The 21,770-nt window shown below is 39.8% G+C and overlaps 1 protein-coding gene across 1 annotated transcript; it reads left to right on the forward strand.

Moving 5' to 3' along the window:
* The first annotated feature begins 9,984 nt into the window (after nucleotides 1-9,984).
* Nucleotides 9,985-15,686, forward strand: LOC126072074 (olfactory receptor 18-like). The gene is made up of 2 exons (XM_049876744.1): nucleotides 9,985-10,019; nucleotides 14,744-15,686. Exon 2 carries the CDS (start codon nucleotides 14,757-14,759, stop codon nucleotides 15,684-15,686), a length of 930 nt encoding a protein of 309 aa, XP_049732701.1. The 5' UTR covers nucleotides 9,985-10,019; nucleotides 14,744-14,756.
* The last annotated feature ends 6,084 nt before the right edge of the window (nucleotides 15,687-21,770 follow it).

Consider the following 21,770-nt stretch of genomic DNA (forward strand, 5'->3'; position numbering starts at 1 on the left):
AGTCTCCTCAGCAGAACAGCTTGATTTCAAGACCTTTGCCATCTTTTTTGGTGTGTGTATTGAAAACATAAGTTACCAAACATCTCAAACAGGAAATCCTACACTTAGGTCACACAATTCTTGTAGCTTTCATGTTTACATTCCTCTTGATATGCCATATCTCCATATTGCTTATTTTGGTCTCTCTTGTACAGGACTGTTGTAGTATTCTGGGATCCTAATTATGCCATAACTACTGCTTGATTGAATTCTCTAGAACCTGTGGAACCTTCTGTATTTGTTATCTATGACCCAAACAGCCTAGAGAAATGCACAAGTCTCTTTTTTTTACATATTCAATTCTCAACCCTTTCCATAGTCCAGGTTTACGGTCCACAAAACTCTTGCTTAGTTCTGATTTATTTATGCAGGGTATGTGAGAGGATGTGTGTCACTCACTGGTCTTCGATATTAGCTTCATACTGGAATCACCTGGTGAGCTTAAAACTCCCAACACTTGGGTCCCACCACCAGAGATTCTGATTTAATTGGGCTGGTGTGTGGCATGAGCATGAAGAGTATTAAAAGTACCCAAAACCAACCAAAACCACTGCTGTCAAATCGATTCTGACTCCTAGTGACCCCATAGGGCTTCCAAGGCTGTAAATCTCTACCGAAGCAGACTGCCACATCTTTCTCCCATGGAGCCACTGGTGGTTTCCAACAGCTAACCTTTTTGTTAGCAGTCGATCTCTTTAAGCACTGTGCCACCATGACCTCTTCAAAAGCATCCCAGGTGGTTCTGAAGTGCAGCCAAGTTTGAGAATTATTGATTTTGGCAAACCTTTTCCCTCAAAGATGCCTGGTGTGACTTGGGGCTTTTATTCCTCACTTGAAATGCTGAAGATCTTGAAGTGATAAGAGTTCACAAGGGGGAAGATACAAAAGAACTTACCCTAGCAACAGGCAATGTGATTTTTTTTCATTAGTTTTGGTAACATTTCTTCGTATGTCTTCTCCCTACACATTATAGGGCTGGACATACGTGTTGGACATTAAATTCTTATCTCTCTATACTAAACTCACCCTTTTATACTTTTCCGTATAATGCCAGGGGGTAGGGAACAGGTAAAAGAGAAAAATTGTCACATCGCTGCTCTAATTTCCATCTGGCTTTTCTGTGAGGTTCTTCCAATCGTGGAAAACGAAGCACACCATGCCCTAATAAATCCAATCTTTTTTCCTCGTTAGGCCTTGGAATGGTTGTTAATTGTGGTACTATTTCTGTGTTACCACATTTTTTCTGTTATGTCTTTCTATCCTACAATACTGTTTAACCAATTTCCTATATTAAATTACCTTCATCAAAATCACTACTGTTGTTTCTCTCTTCTTGATCAAACCCCAATTGAAAAATGATAATGCTATAAATAAAGGTATGTTGTGAGGTCTCTGTAATTGGAAGAATGCAAAATGTGTTCAGGAAAAAGTATTTATAGATATGTCTTGGTCAAGGGTGTACAATTAAGCTTAATGTGGTGGGTTTTTTATTTCTAGATTCTGTGTGGCTTTAATGGTGCGTGGGGATTATTAAGTCACCCAAGTTATTAGAAATAAATTTAACTTCATCTTCTTTTCATTACTTTAGAATAGTAAAGGGCCATGTCTTCAGCAAAGGGAACTCTTACCTTATACTAGTTACAGCCTTCTTGGGATTTCACTTTGTGAACATGCTCCCCTCTTTTCTGTCATGATGGGTCTGCCTTGGGGCTCCTCTTGTCCTTCATTATGTGGATATCCATTTTCCTTTTAAGATGTCACCTTTCGTTCTCTGGGTTCTCTAAAATCAGGTCCAATAACCACTTTGGTTTCATTGCCTTTACCCCTAGGCTAAATGCCCACCATCTTCACTGACAGGGGCTTTGATCCTCAAAGTGTGCTTTAATTTGGATACATGATGGATGACCTTGGAATTAAGGTTTGCACAATGAGGCCTTGAACAGTTTAAGGACAGGGACTGAATATCATTAATCTCTACTCAAATCTAGCACAGTGTGGGCAGATATTCGGCACATGTCCACTTTGTATAATGTTGAATAAATTATTTGCTTTCTTACCAGAAAATATAAAGGCATTTTGTTACCCATGCATTCAGTATTTTCCTTCCTCCCTGAACCACCAGGCTTTCTACAGAGATCTCCATAAGCTTATGACAGAAGAAATGAACGGTTTGCTTTTATTATTATGCACATTCAAGGGGATGTATGTTTCCCCACTGTCTGGTCATCTAGTGCTGCTATAACAGAAACACCGCAAGTAGATGGCTTTAACAAACAGAAATTTATTCTCTCACTGTCTAGTAGACTACAAGTCCAAATTCAGGGTGTTAGCTCCAGGGGAAGACTTTCTCTCTTTGTTGGCTCTGGAGTAAAGTCATTGTCTTCAATTTTCCTCTGGTTGAAGAGATTCTCAACGCAGGGACCCCTAGTCCAAAGGATGTGCTATTCTTCTGGCTCTTGTTACTTGGTGGTATAAGGTCCCCCACTCTTTGCTTCCTTCCCTTTCCTTTTATCTCTTGTAAGATAAAAGATAGTATGGGCCACACCCCAGGGAAGCTCCCTTTACTTTGGGATGTGACCTTAGTAAGAGTGTTACAATCTTAGCCTAATCCTTTTTAACATAAAATTACAATTACAAAATGGAAGACAACCACTCAATACTGGGAATCATGGCCTAATCAAGGTGACACACATTTTTTGGGGACACAATTCAGTCCATGACACCCATCTAATACCTTTTACAGGATTAAGAATTATAGAATAAAAGGTGAGTTTTGATAAGTTCTACAAATCACCAAGAGAGTAAAAAGTAAATTGGATATCTAAAAATGGAATGCAAGAAGGTTGTGATCTTTTTGTGACCTTCAAGGATACTCATCATGAGAGAAGAAATTGGGAAAAGCACATTTTACCAAAGAATCATAGCTATCTCTGGTTACGATATATACCATGTACTCTAAACACAGGTTTGGCAATAACCTTACTATCTGAAAACCTCCACTGACTATGAAATGACTTCAGTTTTAATATTACATGTTTGCTATGGCCCAAGAATTCTCACATGTCTCCACACTAAGACTCTCCCTCTTCCTCTAAAGACCTGCCATTTGAGCATCTGGTCTACCCCAGGTTACCATCTGCTATTTGTGTGTACACATATAAAGAGCATTTGTTCTTCCATAGCCAATTTAATATGGTATATATTCCAGTTTTCTTCATAACAATTAGTGACAAACCAATCTCCAAGGTTGTCATCAAAGAGATCTCTGAGCCAGGAGGGCTGTGTGAATAGGAATGTAGAAGGTGGCAATAGACCATCATTCTCATATGCCTCACTGTCTTAGGCTGAGTTCTCTAGAGAAGCAAAACCAGTAAAGCTTATAATATATATATATATATAGAGAGAGAGAGATTTATATCAAGGAAATGGCTCACACGGTTGTAGAGCCTGTAGCGTCCCAAGTCCATGGGTCAAGATCGAGGATTTTCCTGATTCCTGTAGCCACAGGGGCTGGTGAACTCAAGATTGGCAGGTCAGGTAGCAGGGTTCTTACAGGCTGAAAAGATTGATGAATCCCAAGATTGGCAGGCAAGACCACAGGTAAGCTGCCAGCTCAAGTCCCAAGAACTGGAGGTTACAGAAACAGGAGCCAGCCGCAGTATCCAGAACTAGCAAAACCTCCTGAGCCCTGCCAGAATGTCTGCCCACACCTGATGCAGGCCACACACCCAAGGAAACCCCCATTCAACAGGCTGGTTACTCATAGCAGCTCCCATCATGGGGGTGATCACATATCAAATCTCACAGGGAAGTGACCACATCACACAGCTGTCAAAGCACTGAGAATCATGGTCCAGTAAAGTTGATACACAGTCTTAACCATCACTCTGACTTTACTCACTAGAGAAAACAGAGAAGCCAAAGGCACATTTTATTAAGACTTCAAGAGTTCCAGAGACAAAGATCTAAATAAAATACATTCTAGAGTGAAGTGAACCCTCCCTAGTAAAACAGAAATAAGAAGCTCCTGGGGATTTTTGTTGAAGTTGTGCATGGAAAGGCTACAACAGGCCTAGTATCAATGGAAGGGCTCTGCTGGAGTTAGAGAAACCAGAAAAGCTTCTGACTGCAAGGCCAGCAGCAGCATGATGGGGTTTGTAGCAATTCTACCATGTACCTGTTCTCTCCAGGAAGCGTTTGCTGAGAGGCCGGTGGTGCGATGGATTGGCACTATGTTGGAAAGCAGAGGAACCTCTCTAGAGTCTTGTTGTGGTTAGAACTAACCGTCCTTATAGAGAGTGAAGGCTGTGTAGTGTGTAGTTGCTAAGATTCTCCCAGTGATCACCACCTCCTGTACTCATGCTCTTGTAGATAACCATCCCTTTGAGCGTGTGCTGGACTCAGGTAATTGCTTCTATCACATAGAATTTGGAAAACTATTGGAATATCACTTCAAACACTGGGGTGTGAAAAGAATCTGGCTTTCATTTTTTCAGCCCTCTCCTGCTCTCTGGCCATCTCACTGTGATGAAAGCCAGCTTCCATGTTGCCAGCTGCATGATGGAGTTGCCCCTGTGGTCAGAAGTTAAGGGAGGCCTCTAGCCAATAATCTGGGAGGAACAAGTCTTGTCAACTGACACATCAGTGACTTTAGTGTTGGACCCTTTTCCAGTCAAACCTTAAGATGACTGTAGCCCAGGCCAATATTTTGAATGCAGCCTTCTGTGAGGCCCACAGACATATTTAGGGGAAGGATCAAGTTGCCAAAGAGTATGCCAAAATAAATAGTTTCCTGAAGTACCAACATACATTAACTACACAGAAATATTAGAACTGGTGCAGTCATTCAAATCAGCAAAAATGTATATTGTGAATCCATAAAACCTCAAGCCACATGGCAAGGGCTACAGAAAGGAAAATAGGAAGTTCTTCTTCATGACACAAATATTAATTCAGAAGATGGAAATAGTATCAGATTCTTGTATAGAAGATCTATTGTTGTTAGGTATTGTCAAGACAATTTCAACTCACAGCAAACCCATATGACAGTAGAACTGCCCGATGGGGTTTTCTAGGCTATAATCTTTATGGGAGGACATGGCCTGGTCTTTCTTCTGTGGAGGGGTTAAGTGGGTTCCAATTGTCAACCTATCACTTAGCAGCTGAGTGCTTTAACCACTGCACCACCAGGAATTTATAGAATACTTATCCTCCCTAAATTACATGATTCATTCCATGGATTTGAGGTTATTAAATCACACACTGATTTGAAAAAATTGAAAAAAAGAATGTCTGATTTTTACGTTAAGATCCATACAACTTGAAAGTTAGAGGTGAAGAATAAAGGTGAGCTGCACCTCCTTAGAATGTCAGGGCCCAGATATCAGAGACATTCACTTTCTCCTCTTCCTGTTTCATTAATATTAACAAGTCTTCAGGGATTTGAATAGCATGAGCCAATATGGCTAATTGTGTGCTCTGGGCATTGAGCTCTCAAGGCCATATAGCTGTGAGTAACCCTCCTGTGCCCTGCAGGCCTTCAGTTTGCCCAGTCCAGCCCAGTCAGCTCCATAGCTGGGTTTCTCCTCTAGAGTGGTTGTCTGCCTCAGGAGGTCCATGCCTGACTCTCTTCCTGACAGTCCTGAAGAAGGTGTCTCAGCCCTCAGGCCTACTGCTGGGGATGGGTAGTGGACCCAAACATCTTGGTCATGTCACAACAGAGACCCAGCACAATCCAGTGAGTGTTGTGGGGAACAGTGGACACAGAGGGGCAGGGGAGCTTTGTTTCCTCCTCATCAGGACACTCAGCACACTTGGGATGGGCAGATGGGGAGGCTCTGCAATGCTAAGTTTCAGCTCAGAGTCTTTTGATTTTTGTTGCTGGTTCTGAGAGAGGTCCAAGAAAGCTCATTCAGAGTTTTAATTTCTTCTATATTGGGTCTAGCTCCTGTAGGATAGGAAATGGGTCCCTCTTACAAAATGATCTTTTAGATTATGATGATAACAATAATGATGAGGATGATGATAGTAACCACAGTATCATGACCATTAATTGAAGGCTGCCCAGTGCCAAGATATGACCTAAATTTCCTTTTTCTGTACAACCGAGAGAAGAGCAACACATGTTACTGTCGCTTCACAGAAGAGAAAAGAAGCACAGACTTTTTTTGTATTTTGTGCCAAGTCATGGGCCAGAAAAGGTTGAAGCCAGGTTTGAATCCCGGCAGTGTGACAGCGGACACTGGGTACCTGGCCATATTCTCCCCTACCCACCCATCCTCCCACTTTTCTTCCTTTGTCCTCCAGGCAGAGATCCCCCTGATCACTGTGCTTTTTTGTGGGGGGTTTCTGCTAGTCCAAAGTGGACAGCACTGAGTACCTCTTTGTGCCTCAATAATAAGAAAGATAGTTGAGAATACAGGATGGTGTCACATCAGGAGTTTGAAGGTGATAATTCAGGACAGATCTCTCTCTTGCCACTTCTGGGTTTTATCTCAGCTGTCCACTTCCCCTTCCATTCTTGTAATTTAGCCCATCTCAATCTCAGAGACATAAAGACAGGATCTTGGGGTCCGTTCCTAGTCAGGACATTGAAATGAGTTTAAAGGTGTAACTTAGATGTATATTTGGTTAAGTCCCCTGCACTTCTGCTTTAAATATTTTGAAATATGAGGAAACAGAGTGACTTACAATTTAATTATGAATACTATCTGCTTTCCTTATGATCTGTGTGCCACAAGGCAAGTTTTTAGTATCTCTCAGTTTTCACTTTGTCACGTGAGTTGATCCACAGGTGATGGAGAGATACAATCTTCACTGCAGCAAGAATTGAACAGATCATGGATATTGCCTTAGAGATTAGCTATATGATGGATGCATATAGTCAGGACACATTAATTTTACCTGTTGTAATTATTATTATAAATTAGATGAAGCTTCATACCATTCAATTAAAGTATCCTGTGATCTGAAGGTTTTGCTTTGCCTGGATCCCTGTAGACCATTTGTTTTCATTCTTACACAAGTGGCGCAGTAGTTCAAAGCTAGGCTGCTAACCAAGAGGTCGGTAGTTTGAATCTACCAGCCACTCTTTGGAAAGCCTGTGGGGATATTCTGCTCTGTCCTATAGGGTTGCTATGCTTCGAAATCAACTCGATGGTGATGGATTAATATAAGAATATATAAGAATGCTTGGAAGAAAACAACTGAGTCTCATTCATCTCAGATTCCTCAGAGAATATCCTGTGCTTGGCACAGAGTAGGCTACGACCACAAGGCCAACAACAAATCTGTGTTAAATATGGAATAGACACTTTTGTTCCTTTTTCTGATTCACAGGGTCAAAGTGTAGGCTGTAAATCTTCCACACTGAGTGTTTTCCTGCCTGTGCTTTCATCTCTCTGAGGATGTCGCATAGGACTAGAGACAAGATAAAATAGGGCATGAATACATCGATATCATGGGCTTTCTATGGGATCTATTTAATAGAGTGTACAACACTCAATTATTTTCAAAAATTGTGGAAATTTTCATAAAACTGAAAACTAAAAGGGAAAAATGGAGAAAGAGAAAGGGAAAGTAAATCTTACTGTGTGAACTTAGGCACATGTTAAGATTTCAGTACATTCTATGCTTGAATTTCCTGGGATATATTAGGGTTCTATTGTTCCGATATAATCAGGTAAAACTGGGATTGTATTTCAACAATAAACCCACTATTCTCACATTGATTCAAATTCTGATTAAAAAGCCATGTACAAGTAATTACTAAGTGCCTCACCTTGGTTAGCTGCCATAGGCATCCTATTTCCAGGTAAGAGAGGTTGAGAGATTTATATTCACTCCAAATTTAGTGTATGAAATATATGGGATTAGGCCTTGCCCTCCTGATTCCTATTCCAGGGCTCTGTCTCTGATTGTGTTTCTTGTCAGATGAGCAAATGGAGACTGACCCATTGATTCTTCCTCTTACAGCTTGGTGAGTTGATCTGTGAATTAAGAAAATAAGCCAAATGGCTTACAGGGAATTTTATAACATGAATTTTGTGGTTTGTAGGGTTTTCTATGAATAGTAATGCATTTTACTGCATAGTTAGGAAATCTGAGCTTTGGGACTATTATTCTCTACGCAGATGGTGACTTTCATGTAGATCTATTATGGAGTGACCATTACCAGACAACTTTCATGGATATTTGATTCCATACCTTGAAATAAATGCATGTAGTTATGTCTGACTCTGTATTGGTAAACTAAATGTTTACAATGTTGGCAATTAATAGTAAATTTGGACATTCATCAATTTTACTTTTTTTAACAACTCTGCTCAATGCACATATAGAAATTCTCAATTGCGAATTATGAATAATACATTCATAAACTATAAATTGTGAATGAAAAATAAATATATAAGAAATTCTCAATTATGAATAATATGGTGAGTGGAGGAAGAGTTCTGCTATGATGTTCTTAATAAGAATTGACATAAAATGATCCTTCACTCAGCAATACAGTGCACCTTAAAAAGTGTTTAAAATAGATGTATGTACGTCCCAGAGACAATATGTGTGGGATTATACTACTTAGGTAACTTTTCAAAAAAAACTCGTTATGGATAACAAATTAATACTAATGTTATGAAAACAATACATTATGAATGTATTATTCACAATCCACAATTGAGAATTTCTATATTATATATGCATGGAGCAGAGTTGTTTGAAATGTAAAATTGATGCATGTCCAAATCATGCTTGGTAAAGTGCATGGTCAGCGAAAAAGAGGAAGACCCTCAAGGACATGGATTGACACAGTGGCTGCAACAATGGGCTCAAGCATACCAGCAATTGTGAGGATGGCACAGGACTGGGCAGTGCTGTTTCGTTCCGTTGTGCACAGAGTCTCTATGAGTTGGAACTGTCTCAAAGGCACCTAACAACAACGACATAGGGAATAATAGTCCCATAGTTGAGATTTCCTAAGTATGCAGTAAACTGCATTACTATTCATAGAAAACCCTACAAGCCATAAGATTCATGCTATAAAATTCCCCATAAACCATTTGGCTCATTTTCTTAATTCCCAGGTCAACTCACCAGGTTGTAACAGGAAGAATCAATGGGTCAGTCTCCATTTGCTCACCTGAAAAGAAACACAGTCATTCAGCTCTGCTTGAGGAGACAGAGACCTGAAATAGGAATCAGAGGGCAAGGCCTTAATCCCATATCTTTCACACAATAAATTTGGAGTGCATGTAAATCTCTCAACCTCTCTTATTTGGAAATAGCGGGAATAAGACCCATTGCTAGGATGCATGTGGCAGCTAACAAGGGTGTGGCACTTAGTAAGTACTTGGACATGGTTTTTTGATCAGAGTGTGAATCAACAAAATTTATCACACAGGTTGCCTTCTGAGAAACAGTTGGGTGGAGTGATAGGATCATACATCAAGAGCAAGAAAACTCAAATTTTATTGGTAATATTTAAACCTCTAAGATATGAGTTGTGAAGCAAATATTAAATGATTATATAGTTAATGTCAGGAGTGGGTATAATAGGTCACATTGATGGAACACTCACTAAGCACCTGGCAATAATCTAAAGCAATGGCTCTTTCTCAACCCTGGCTGTACTTCAGGATGACCAAGGGACTCACATGTGGAGTCTGACTTAACGGATTCTAGGGTGTTGCCGGAAACGCTGGTGGCGTAGTGGTTAAGTGCTGCAGCTGCTAACCAAAGGGTTAGCAGTTCGAATCCACCAGGTGCTCCTTGGAAACTCTATGGACAGTTCTTCTCTGTCCTATAGGGTAGCTATGAGTTGGAATTAACTTGACCGCACTGGGTTTGGTTTTTGGTTTGGAGGGTGTTGCCAGCTCATCATTATATTTTATAAGGTCCATAGATAATTATGATGATCAACCAGCATTGAGAACCACTGGTATAAGCAATTCATATGTACTATTTTATTTCTTTCTACAACTGTAAATGTTAGGTTTAATTAATATTTCAACAAATGTGCAAATGACCAATGTGTTATTTCATATTATTCTCTGTCCTTTTCTCTTTACGTTTGCCCAAATTAAATCATATTGGAACTTCCAAGAGAAATGAATGAGTGAGTTATCATCAGGAAGGTGCAATGAGGAGAATTCCATCCCCTGATAAGAAAGGATTGACTTGGGAAGCTCTTAAGTAGGCCTAAGATGGCTGAGTTTCAAATCTGGCTTTGGAAGGGCCCTGGTCCTAATTTCCTCAATTATAAATGAGTGTTGATTTGATAAGGAAACAAAGCTTTCTAAACATTCAGGATAAGAAACATATTTCAGCATTTTATCAAGTCAACAGAGAATGGAAACAAACAAAAAAAGCTAACTGATCAGCAAACATTTTCCTGAGATGGTGTAGTATTGATCAAATGTTTTACAGTGAAAAATAGGAACAGAGTATTTCTTACTGTTTATTGTATAATCACTGGTGAATTTTACACTAATATCACGTTTGGAATCATCATTGTTGTATGATTTTGTGCATTTACCAAACCATTGTTACCAAAATTTGATGTCCCTTAAAGGCAATGGAGAGTATATATATTTTAAAAGATTTTTAAAGGAAACCCATGTATTTGAATGACCATGTATCTCCATACAAGAGGTATGTCAGAACACCAAAGATTGATGAAAACCTGTGAAGATAACTGACATATAAACACACACTCTGATTATGAACATTTTATTTTAATTTAGAATCCAGCTAATGAGGTCCCTGGGTGAAGCAAACCGTTTGGGCTCAACTATTAATCTAAAGGTTGGTGGTTCCAAAACAACTTTCAGTACTATGAAAGAAAGGCCTGGTGATCTGCTTCTGTAAAGATTAATGCCAAGAAAACCTTATGAAGCAGTTTTATTCTGTAACACTGGATTGCCATGAGTTGGAATCGACTTGATGGCAACCCTTTTTTGTTTGTTTTTTAATGTGTTCCTATCCATTAATTGTTGTTTTATAAATATTCCCAATGAAGAGAACTTATTACAGTGTACTTGGATAAAATAAAGTACACCTGATTGCTTCTTAAAAAGAGCAACCAGTTGTCATGGAGTAGATTTTGACTCATGGCAACACTAAGTGTGTCAGAGTAGAACTGTACTTCACGACGTTTTCAATGACCGCCATTTTCAAAGTAGACCTCCAGGATTTTCTTCTGAGGTGCCCCTTTGTGGACCTCAACCTTTTGGTTAGCAGCCAAGTGTGTTAAACGTTTGCACACCCTGGGACTGCAAGTGCTTCTTGTTGTTGTTGCTAGGTGCCATAGAGTCGGTTCCGACTCATATCCACACAACGTACCACAGAACAAAACACTGCCCTGTCCTTTGCTATGCTCACAATCGTTGTTATGCTTGAGCCCATTGCTGCAGCCACTGTGTCAGTCCATCTCATTGAGGGACTTCCTCTTTTCTTCTGACACTGTACTCCAGGGAATGGTCTCACTTAACAACATGTCCAAAGTATGTAAGATGCAGTCTCACTGCCCTTGCTTCTAAGGAGCATCCTGGTTGCGCTTCTTCCAAGACAGATTTGTTTGTTCTTTTGGCAGTCCATGGCATTTTCGATATTCTTCACCAATACACAATTCAAAGGCATCAATCCTTCTTCAGTCTTCCTTATTCATTGTCCAGCTTTTGCATGTATATGATGTGATTGAAAATACCATGGCTTGGATCAGGCACACCTTAGTTCTCAAGGTGACATCTTTGCTTTTCAACAATTTGAAGAGGTCCTTTGCAGCAGATTTGCCCTATGCAATGCATCTTTTGATATCTCGACTGCTGATTCCATGGCTGTTAATTGTGGATCCAAGTAAAGTGAAATCCCCTTGACAACTTCAATCTCTTCTCCGTTTATCATGATGTTGCCTAATGGTCCAGTTGTGAGGATTTTGGTTTTCTTCATGTTGAGGTGCAATCCATACTGAAGGCTGTGGTCTTTAATCTTCATTATTAAGTGCTTCAAGTCCTCTTCACTTTCAGCAAGCAAGGTTGTGTCATCTGCATACCTCGGGTTGTTAAGGAGTCTTCCTCCAATCCTGATGCCCCATTCTTCTTCATATAGTCCAGCTTCTCAGATTATTTGCTCAGCATACAGATTGAAGAGGTATGGTGAAAGAATACAACCCTCATGTACACCTTTCCTGAATTTAAGCCAATCAGTATCCACTTGTTCTGTCTGAACAGCTGCCTCTTGATCTATGTAAAGGTTCCTCATGAGCACAATTAAGTGTTCTGGAATTCCCATTCTTCGCGAGGTTATCCATAATTGTTATGATCCTCACAGTCAAATGCCTTTGCGTAGTCAATAAAACACAGGTAAACATTCTTCTGGTATTCTCTGCTTCCAGCCAGGATCCATCTGACATCAGCAATGATATCCCTGGTTCCACATTCTCTTCTGAATCCAGCCTGAATTTTTGGAAGTTCCCTGTTGATATACTGCTGCAGCTGTTTTTGAATTATCTTCAGCAAAATTTTGCTTGCATGTGATATTAACGATATTGTTCGATAGTTTCCACATTCGATTTGGTCACCTTTCTTGGGAATAGGCATAAATATGGATCTCTTCCAGTTGGTTGGCCAGGTAACTGTCTTCCAAATTTCTTGGCATAGACGAGTGAGCAGGTCCAGTGCTACATCCCTTTGTTGAAACGCCTCAACTGATATTCCTTCAATTCCTGGAACTTTGTTTTTCACCAATGCCTTCAGTGCAGCTTGGATTTCCTCCTTCATAACCATTGGTTCCTGATCATATGCTGCCTCCTGAAATGGTTGAACGTTGACCAATTCTTTTTGGTATAATGACTCTGTGTATTCCTTCCGTCTTCTTTTGATGGTTCTTAAGTCATTTAATATTTTCCCCATTGAATGCTTGACTATTGTAATTCAAGGTTTGAATTTTTTCTTCAGTTCTTTCAGCTTGAGAGACACCGAGTATGTTCTTCCCTTTTGGTTTTCTATCTCCAGCTCTTTGCACATGTCATTATAATATTGAACTTTGTCTTCTCTAACTACTGTTTGAAATCATCCGTTCAGTTCTTTTACTTCATCATTTCTTCCTTTCGCTTTAGCAGCTCAGTGTTCAAGAGTATGTTTCAGAGTGTCCTTTAATTGAAATGATTTTTTTCTTTAAAGAAGGATAATTCTTATCCCATATGTTTTTCTCATAGAGGGAGCTGGTATTTTGCTCAACTTGTCTTTTTTTTTTTTTTTTGCATCCTTTTTCTTTAATTGTATTTTAGATGAGGGTTTACAGAGCAAATTCAAACGCACTGCCATCGAGTCGATTCCAACTCATAGCGACACTTATAGGACAGAGTAGAGTTTCCAAGTAGCACCTGGTGGATTCAAACTGCTGACATCTTGGTTAGCAGCGTTAGCACTTAACCACTACACCACCAGGGTTTCTACAGAGCAAATTAGTTTCTCATCAAACAATTAATATACATATTGTTTTGTGACATTGGTTGCCACCCCAATGACATGTTAACACTCTCCTCTTCTTGATCTTGTGTTCCCCATTCAGTGTCGTTTTGTTTTACAGACCTGTCTAATCTTTGGCTGAAGGGTTAACATCAGGAGTGACTTCAGTACTGAATTAAAAGGGAGTCTGGGGACCATATTCTTGGGGTTTTTCCAGTCTCTGTCAAACCAGTAGGTCTGGTCTTTATTATTATTATTTTTTTTTTGAGTAAGAATTTTGTTCTACGTTTTTCTCCAGCTCTGTCTGGGCCCCTGTACTGTGATCCGTGTCAGGGCAGTCAGTGGTGGTAGCCTGGCACCATCTGGTTTTGCTGGACTCAGTCTGGTGGAAGCTGTGATACTTGTGGTCCATTTGTCCTTTGGACTAATCTTTCCCTTGTGTCTTCAGTTTTCTTCATTCTGTCTTGTGCCAGATAGGGTGAGACCAATAGAGTATCTTAGATGGCCACTTGCAATCTTTTAAAATCCCAGATGCTACTCACCAAAGGAGATGTAGAACATTTTGTTTATAAATTATTTTATGCCAATTGATCTAGATGTTCCCTGAGACCATCGTCCACATCCCTCAGCCCAGTAATTTCATCCCTCAGGGAGTTTGGCTGTGTCTGTGGAGCTTCCATGATCTTGATTTGGTCAAATTGTGCTGGCTTTCCCGGTCTTGTATACTGTCTTTAAACCCATTGCCTTCGAGTTGATTTCGACTCATAGTGACCCTATAATACAGAGTAGAACTGCCCCATAGAGTTTCCAAGGAGCACCTGGTGGATTCAAACTGGTGACCTTTTGGTTAGCAGCCATAGCTCTTGACCACTACGCCACCAGGGTTTCCGTGTACTGTCTTACCATTCATCATAGTTACCACTTATCTGTGGTTATAAATTTATTGTCTTAAAATATCCTTGCCATTCTAACATTCTGTACCCCAAAGTAGCTGAAGTGATTGTGTACAGAAACTGGTGAATAGCACAGAAAACAGTGAGGAAAGAGTTCTGAGTAGTACAAGGCTTGGGTTTGTTACAACCGAGCAATATAGCTGAAGGTACTGGGGTATTAGGTCCTTAACTGTGAACAGTTATGATTTTGTCGACTTTACCTGTGAGTTTCTTGAATTCGAAATACAAACACAGTGCTGGGTGTTTCTTATTTGTTTCCTTTTAACAGTTTTCTTTTTCCAAAAGCTGTTTCAGGTACATGAAGCCACAGAATCTAACAGGTGTCTCAGAATTCTTCCTCCTGGGCCTCTCTGAGGATCCAGAACGGCAGCCCCTCCTCTTTGGGCTGTTCCTGTCCATGTACCTGATCACTGTGACTGGGAACCTACTCATCATCCTGGCAGTCACCTCTGACTCCCATCTCCACTCCCCCATGTACTTCTTCCTCTCTAACCTGTCCTTAGCTGATATCGGTTTCATTTCCACCACAGTCCCAAAGATGTTAGTGAACATCAAGACTCAGAGCAAATTCATCATGTATGAGGGCTGCCTGACACAGGTGTCCTTTTTTTATCTCTTTGGATGTCTGGACAATGTGCTCCTCGCCACAATGGCTTATGACCGGTTCATGGCCATCTGTCGCCCCCTGCACTACACAGTCATCATGAACCCCCGTCTCTGTGGTTTACTAGTTTTGGTGTCTTTTTTCATCAGCCTTTTGGACTCCCAGCTGCAACTTTCAATGGTGTTATCACTTACCTTCTGCACAGCTGTGGAAATCCCTCATTTCTTTTGTGACATTCCTCAACTCCTTAACCTTGCCTGTTCAGACACCTCCACAAATACCATATTACTGTATTGTTTTGGTGCCATCTTTGCTGGTGTACCAGTAACGGGGATCCTTTTCTCATACACTCGAATTGTTTCCTCTATTCTAAGAGTCTCATCTGTAGATGGGAAGTATAAAGCCTTTTCCACCTGTGGCTCTCACCTGTCAGTCGTTTGTTTATTTTATGGAACAAGCCTTGGAGCGTACCTCAGTTCAGCTGTCTCATCTTCTGACAGGAAGGGTGCTGTGGCCTCAGTGATGTACACTGTGGTCACGCCCATGCTAAACCCCTTCATCTACAGCCTGAGGAACAGGGACATCAAGAGAGCCCTGCAGAGGATCCTCAGCAGAACTACCTAATGTTAATCCTTGTGCCATCTTTTTGAGTGTGTGAGTTGGAAAAGACGGCAAAACCAAACATCTACTACCAGAAATCTTGCCTCTTTGGTTACATAATTTTTGTAGCTCTCATTGGTTTTAATCTTAAGAATTTGTATCTGAAGATTGCTTCCTTTTTCATGTGTTTAATCGGATAGTGATAGCATTCTGGGGTATGTCAGTCTGCATAACCAAATCCCATTATAGCCGTAGAACCTTCTGTAGCTTCTAATATGTCACCCAAGCTTCCTGGTAAAATGCACAAATCTATTTTCATGTGCTTAAAATCTTCATTCTTTACCATAATTCATATGTATTGCCCAGACTACTTTTGGATCTAACAGAACTGCATATGCAAGTTGTGTGTGAGAATGCATGTCACTGGTCCAAAACCTTGAGTTCGTAATGAAATCCTCCAGAAGCTTAAAAAATATCGATGCCTTGGTCCCACCACTACAGATTCTGATTTAATTGGACCAGTATGTGGCTTAAGCATAAGATTTTCAAAGCACCACAGGTGGTTTTAATGTGCAGCAAGGTGAGAACTACTCATTTTTTTGACTTTTCCTTCAAAGACTATTTTGTTGTGGGTCTTTTACTCCTCCTGAGCAGATGCTGGAGATCTGAAAGTGATCAGAGCTTGCAAGGGGCAAGATATGAAAGTACTTACCCTAGCAACAGGAAAGTGATTTTTTTCTCAACATTCTTGATGATATTTCTTCTCATATCTTCTCCGTCTGCATCATGTTGTTGTTAGCAGCTCTTGAGTTGCCTCACTGACACATAGTGACCCCATGCACAATGGAAGAAAATGGTGCCCAGTCTTGCACCATCCCCATGTTCAATTGTGGATGAGAACATAGTGACCCATGGGGTTTTCATTAACAGATTTTTGTAAGATTTCCAGGTGTTTCTTACTAGTCTATCTTAATCTGGAATCTCTGCTGAAAACTGTTCAACATTTTAGCAGCACATAAGTCTCTACTGACAGGTGGTGGTTGCACATGAGGTACATTGGTTGGGAATGAAACCTGGTCTTCCACATGGAAGGGGAGAATTCTACCAATGAAGCACCATTGCCTCTGCCTTGCACACCATGAAGATGATCATGTGTGCTTGTTGATAAGCTATTGCTTGCCTTATCCAGATTCACTCTTCTATACTTTGTGATGCTCGGGCAGGAGAGGAGAGAATTTTTAAACCACTGTTCGGATTTCCCATCTGGCTTTATTGTTAGGTCTTCCCATAATGATCGATAAATGTCACCATACCCTAATAAGCCGGACATCTTCCTTGTACCTGTTTCCTTAGACCTTGGTGTAGTAGCTTCTTTCTGCAGTTATGATCTGTGCATTGCCACATTGCTCTTTTTTTGCCTTTCAGTCCTTGTATTTTACCAGTTTCCTTTATGAAATGGTTTTCATGGTGCTTTCACTTTTCTTTATTGAATCCCAACTGATTAATTATATTTGAGGAATAAACTATTTATGAAGTGTCTAAAATTGGAACATCACAAAGCATGCTCAGGAAAAAAAGGTGGTTGTAAATGATATGTCTTGGTCAAGGTTGTACAAACAAGGATTAAGGTGGTTGTATCACAAATCCAATTGCCGTGGCTCTACTGGAGCTCCATGATCATTACTTCACCAAAGCATTATGAAAAAATCAAATTTTTATTTTATTTTCTATAGCCTAGGATTACAAAGGGTCATGTCTCCACTAAAGAGGAGCTCTTGCCTTTCACTTGTAACAGCTTCCTTAAGACTTTGCTGTGTTATCATGTTTCATTGCCTTTGGGTTCTTTTTTTGTTACACTACATGAGTATGCTTTTCTCCTTTAGAGATATTGACATAATCTCTGAGGAAACAATTCGGGGCTCTCTAAATATCTACCCAATAAATAACTTAATTTACTCTGCCTTTTACCACTGAGTTAAATCCCCTACCAATTTTCCTGACGAGAAACTTTGATAAAGGAAAATGGACTTCACTGGACAGAGGATGAGGCCACACCGGCTTGTGGAAAGATACAGCTCTCATTAAAAATCATGAAAGTAGTGTTCTGATTCTCTGGTTATGGTTAACTGCAATGAGACTTTATGGGTCCCATGTATCCAAAACCAGGTTGTACATCCAGTTCTGTAAACCTAGGGATGGCAAAAAATTGATACATTCAAGGTATTTTTTCCTTGTGATGTCTCATGATAGACTCTCCTGAAAGGTAACATTTTCTTTTTCCTCTTTAAACTTCAAGGCCTAAAATGAGTGCTACTAGTTGATTAATGGTATGAATGGGGAAAAGACTGGAAGGAAATATATCAGAGTTTCCTAATGGCTATCAGAAAGTGGTACATTTATCTTTGATATGGAAGAGGAACCACAGGTAACAGAAAGGGTGTGGGATTTGATGACACACTTCCAACCAGTTCTTGGCTTATAAACTGGATACCTTTGGGAACTCAGTGCACCTCATTGAGCCTGAGCGTCCTCATCATCAAATTGAGATTAATAGTGCTAATCTTTCAAGGTCATTGTAATGACTAAATAGAATGTTGTCAAGGTTGGATCAAGTGGCAATTTCCCATCATGTGGTAGCCCTTAATATCACTTTAAAGAAGTTCATTTTCAGTGTGCATTCCAAGAATTCAAAAAGACCTTCATATTACAAACAGTGATTTCAGGCATGATGGAGAACATCTTTCTGTGTAACTTCTTCCTCTCTATAGTTGTGCCAACAAAAGCACTCATTTGAGATAGTGATTAAGAGGACATAATCAAAAGTACTGATTAGAACAGTGTTTAGTACATATAATAGAACAATAAGTGAACACTAATATAGTCACCACATAAATAAAATAGGCCAGTATAATTTTTCAACTAATGGATTTTGCAGGGAAAATATTTGATTTTTAACATTAGCTCCTCTAACTCTATTAGCTTTGTGGACTGGGACTTGTTATTGTTATTAAGTCTCATGGTGTTGTATTCTTCATTTTTAGTGATACTTAGCTTAAAGCTCTGTAAGGATTAATCAGATAATGTATATGCATTGCTAGTAAATATAGATATCATTCAGCTGTCATCTACTGTACTGTCATTCAAATAAATTGTTTCAACTTTAAGTATGGATTATTCTGGGTACCTGACAGGGCATTATAATTTTTCTTTACACAGTAAAACCTGGAACAGTTCAAGGGCAGAGACTGGATATCATTTATCTACATACTCAAAGTATAGCACAATGAGGTCAGAGATTAGTCCCATCTCTACTTTGTGTTACATTTAATAAAATATTCACTATCTTATACGAAAATGTGAAGACATTTTGAAAATACATCCAGTATTTTCATTCCTCCTTGGAGCACTGTACCTTCCATAGAGATCTTTAAGAACCCCTGAAGGAAGAAATGTATAGTTCCCTTGTTTTTATTATCATGGGTGTTTGATGGGCTCTATTATTTCATTTAATTGTATGTGGAAGTGTAAGAATCATTGAATAAAAGGGTAGGTTTTGATACATTTTATAAATAAAAGAGGGGTAAAAAATTGAGGATAGACTTTCCTCAATAGTACATTTAAACAGGATGCAGGAAGATGATAGTCTTTCTGTGTCTTTCAAGGATAGTCACCATGTGAGAGGAAACCCTGGTTGCATAGTGCTTAAGAGCTACGGTTGCTAACCAAAAAGGTCAGCATTTAGAATCCACCAGGCACTCTTTGGAAACTCTACAGGGCAGTTCTACCATGTGAGAGGAAATTGGGAGAAGCACAAAGCAAATCTCACTTTTTACCCCAAGAACACAACTCTCTTGGTTTTCATACTCCTGTGCTCTACACTCATCTTTGGAAGTGGCTTCAGAATATGATACCTTCTTCATTTTTGTTAGCTGCCTTTGAGTTGGCTCCAATTTGTAGCAACTTTATGTACAACAGGACAAAATATTGCCTGGTCGTGCACTGTCCTTACAATATTCGGTGTGTTTGGTATGTTTGGAGCCCAATGTTGCAGCCACCATACCAGTCCATCTCATGGACGTTTTCTCTCACTTTCTCTAATACCCTCTACCCACTATGAAATGACTTTAGTTTAATATCAAATTTTTGCTACTGTCCAAGCATTTAAAAGATCTAAATACCCAGCCTCTCTTTCTCCTATACACCTGCCATTGGTCATTTAGTATCCAAAAATAACTCTCTACTGTGTATCTACACACAGGTAAGTAACATCCATTTCTACATATCCAATTGATAATATATGTCTAAGTTTTCCTCATATCAGTTACTAACATACCAATCTCTATTTCCTCAGCAAAGAGATCTCTGAGCCAGGAAGGTCACAATGGTAGGATGTAAAATGTGCAACGGATCATTAGTCTCATAAACTCTACTTTATCTAATAGGAAAAACAATTACAACAAAAACAAACAAACAAAAAACACTAAATAAGGCAAAAGGATTTTTTATTAAAGACTTCAAGAGTTCTGAACACAAAGAATCTAAAGAAAATTTTATTCTGAAGTGAAGTGAGCCCTTTTTGTTGTTGCTGTTTTTTGTTGCCATCTAGTCAGCTCCGATCATAGTGTACTTATGTATAAGAGATTGAAACATTGCCTGGTCCTGCACCATCTTCATCATCATTGGTATGTTTGAGTCCTTTATTTTGGTTGTTGTCTCAAACTTCCTAAAACCAAAAAAAAAAAAAACCTTTGCCATTGATTCCAACTAGAGTAAAACTGCCCCATAGGGTTTCCCAGGAGCAGCTGGTGGATTTAAACTGCCAGACTTTTTAGTAATCAGCCAAGCTCTAAACCACTCAGAACCAGGGATCCTCCTTGTCTGTCTTAATCAGGAAGCTTTGCTGAAACCTGTGTACCATGTGTTACCCTACTAATATTTCAAATATTGATGGGATATCTCCCAGCATCATAGAAACATGCAAGCCACCACAGTATGATAAACTGACAAATGGGTGGTGGGAGCCCTTTCCAGATAAATAGATATCAGAAGCCACTGGGAATATTTTTTTGAATTGGGGCACAAAATGGGTCCAATTTGGCACGATGCTTATGGAAGTTTTCTGCTGGTGCGATGGAAACCAGGAGCCTTCTTCTACTGCATGTCAGGGAACAGCATGGTAGAATCTGCAGAAGTATCCAAGGCAGAGATAGATGTGCCCATCTTCCAGTTTTTCCCTAGCCGAGTTTTGTCGAGAAGATGACATATGATGGGATAAAAAGATGGTGTGTGACTATGCTAGGCATAGAGCCTAACATCCTTATAAAGGGCAAGACCTGTGTAGTGGGCTTTGTTAGGTACCCTAAGGTCGATTCCGACTCATAGTGACCCTATGCACAGCAGAATGAAACACTGCCCAGGCCTGAGCCATCCCCACAATTGTTGTTATGCTTGAGCTCATTGTTGCAGCCACTGTGTCAAGCCATCTCGTTGAGGGTCTTCCTCTTTTCCGCTGACCTTGTACTCTGCCAAGCATGATGTCCTTCTCCAGGAACTGATCCCTCCTGATAACATGTCCAAAGTATATAAGATGCAATATCGCCATCCTTGCCTCTAAGGAGCATTCTGGTTGTGCTTCTTCCAAGACAGACTTGTTCATTCTTTTGGCAGTCCATGTATATTCAATATTCTTTGCCAAAACCACAATTTAAAGATGTCAATTCTTCTTCAGTCTTCCTTATTCACTGTCCAGCTTTCACATGCATATGATGTGACTGAAAATACCATGGCTTGGGTCAGGTGCACCTTGGTCTTCAAGGTGACATATTTGCTTTTCAACACTTTAAAGAGGTCCTTTGCGGCACATTTACCCAACGCAATGCATCTTTTGATTTCTTGACTGCTGCTTCCATGGCTGTTGATTGTGGATCCAAGTGAAATGAAATCCTTAATAACTTCAATCTTTCTCTGTTTATCATGATGTTGCTCATTGGTCCAGTTGTGAGGATTTTTGTTTTCTTTATGTTGAGGTACAATCCATACTGATGGCTGTGCTCTCTGATATTCATCAGTAAGTGCTTCAAGTCCTCTTCGCTTTCAGCAAGCAGGGTT

The sequence above is a fragment of the Elephas maximus genome, chromosome 3, assembly GCF_024166365.1.
Source record: "Elephas maximus indicus isolate mEleMax1 chromosome 3, mEleMax1 primary haplotype, whole genome shotgun sequence".
Lineage (NCBI taxonomy): Eukaryota > Metazoa > Chordata > Mammalia > Proboscidea > Elephantidae > Elephas > Elephas maximus.

What these genes read in the sequence shown, in the direction of transcription:
- LOC126072074 (XM_049876744.1), top strand. Translation starts at nt 14,757, where the DNA reads ATGAAGCCACAGAATCTAACAGGTGTCTCAGAATTCTTCCTCCTGGGC.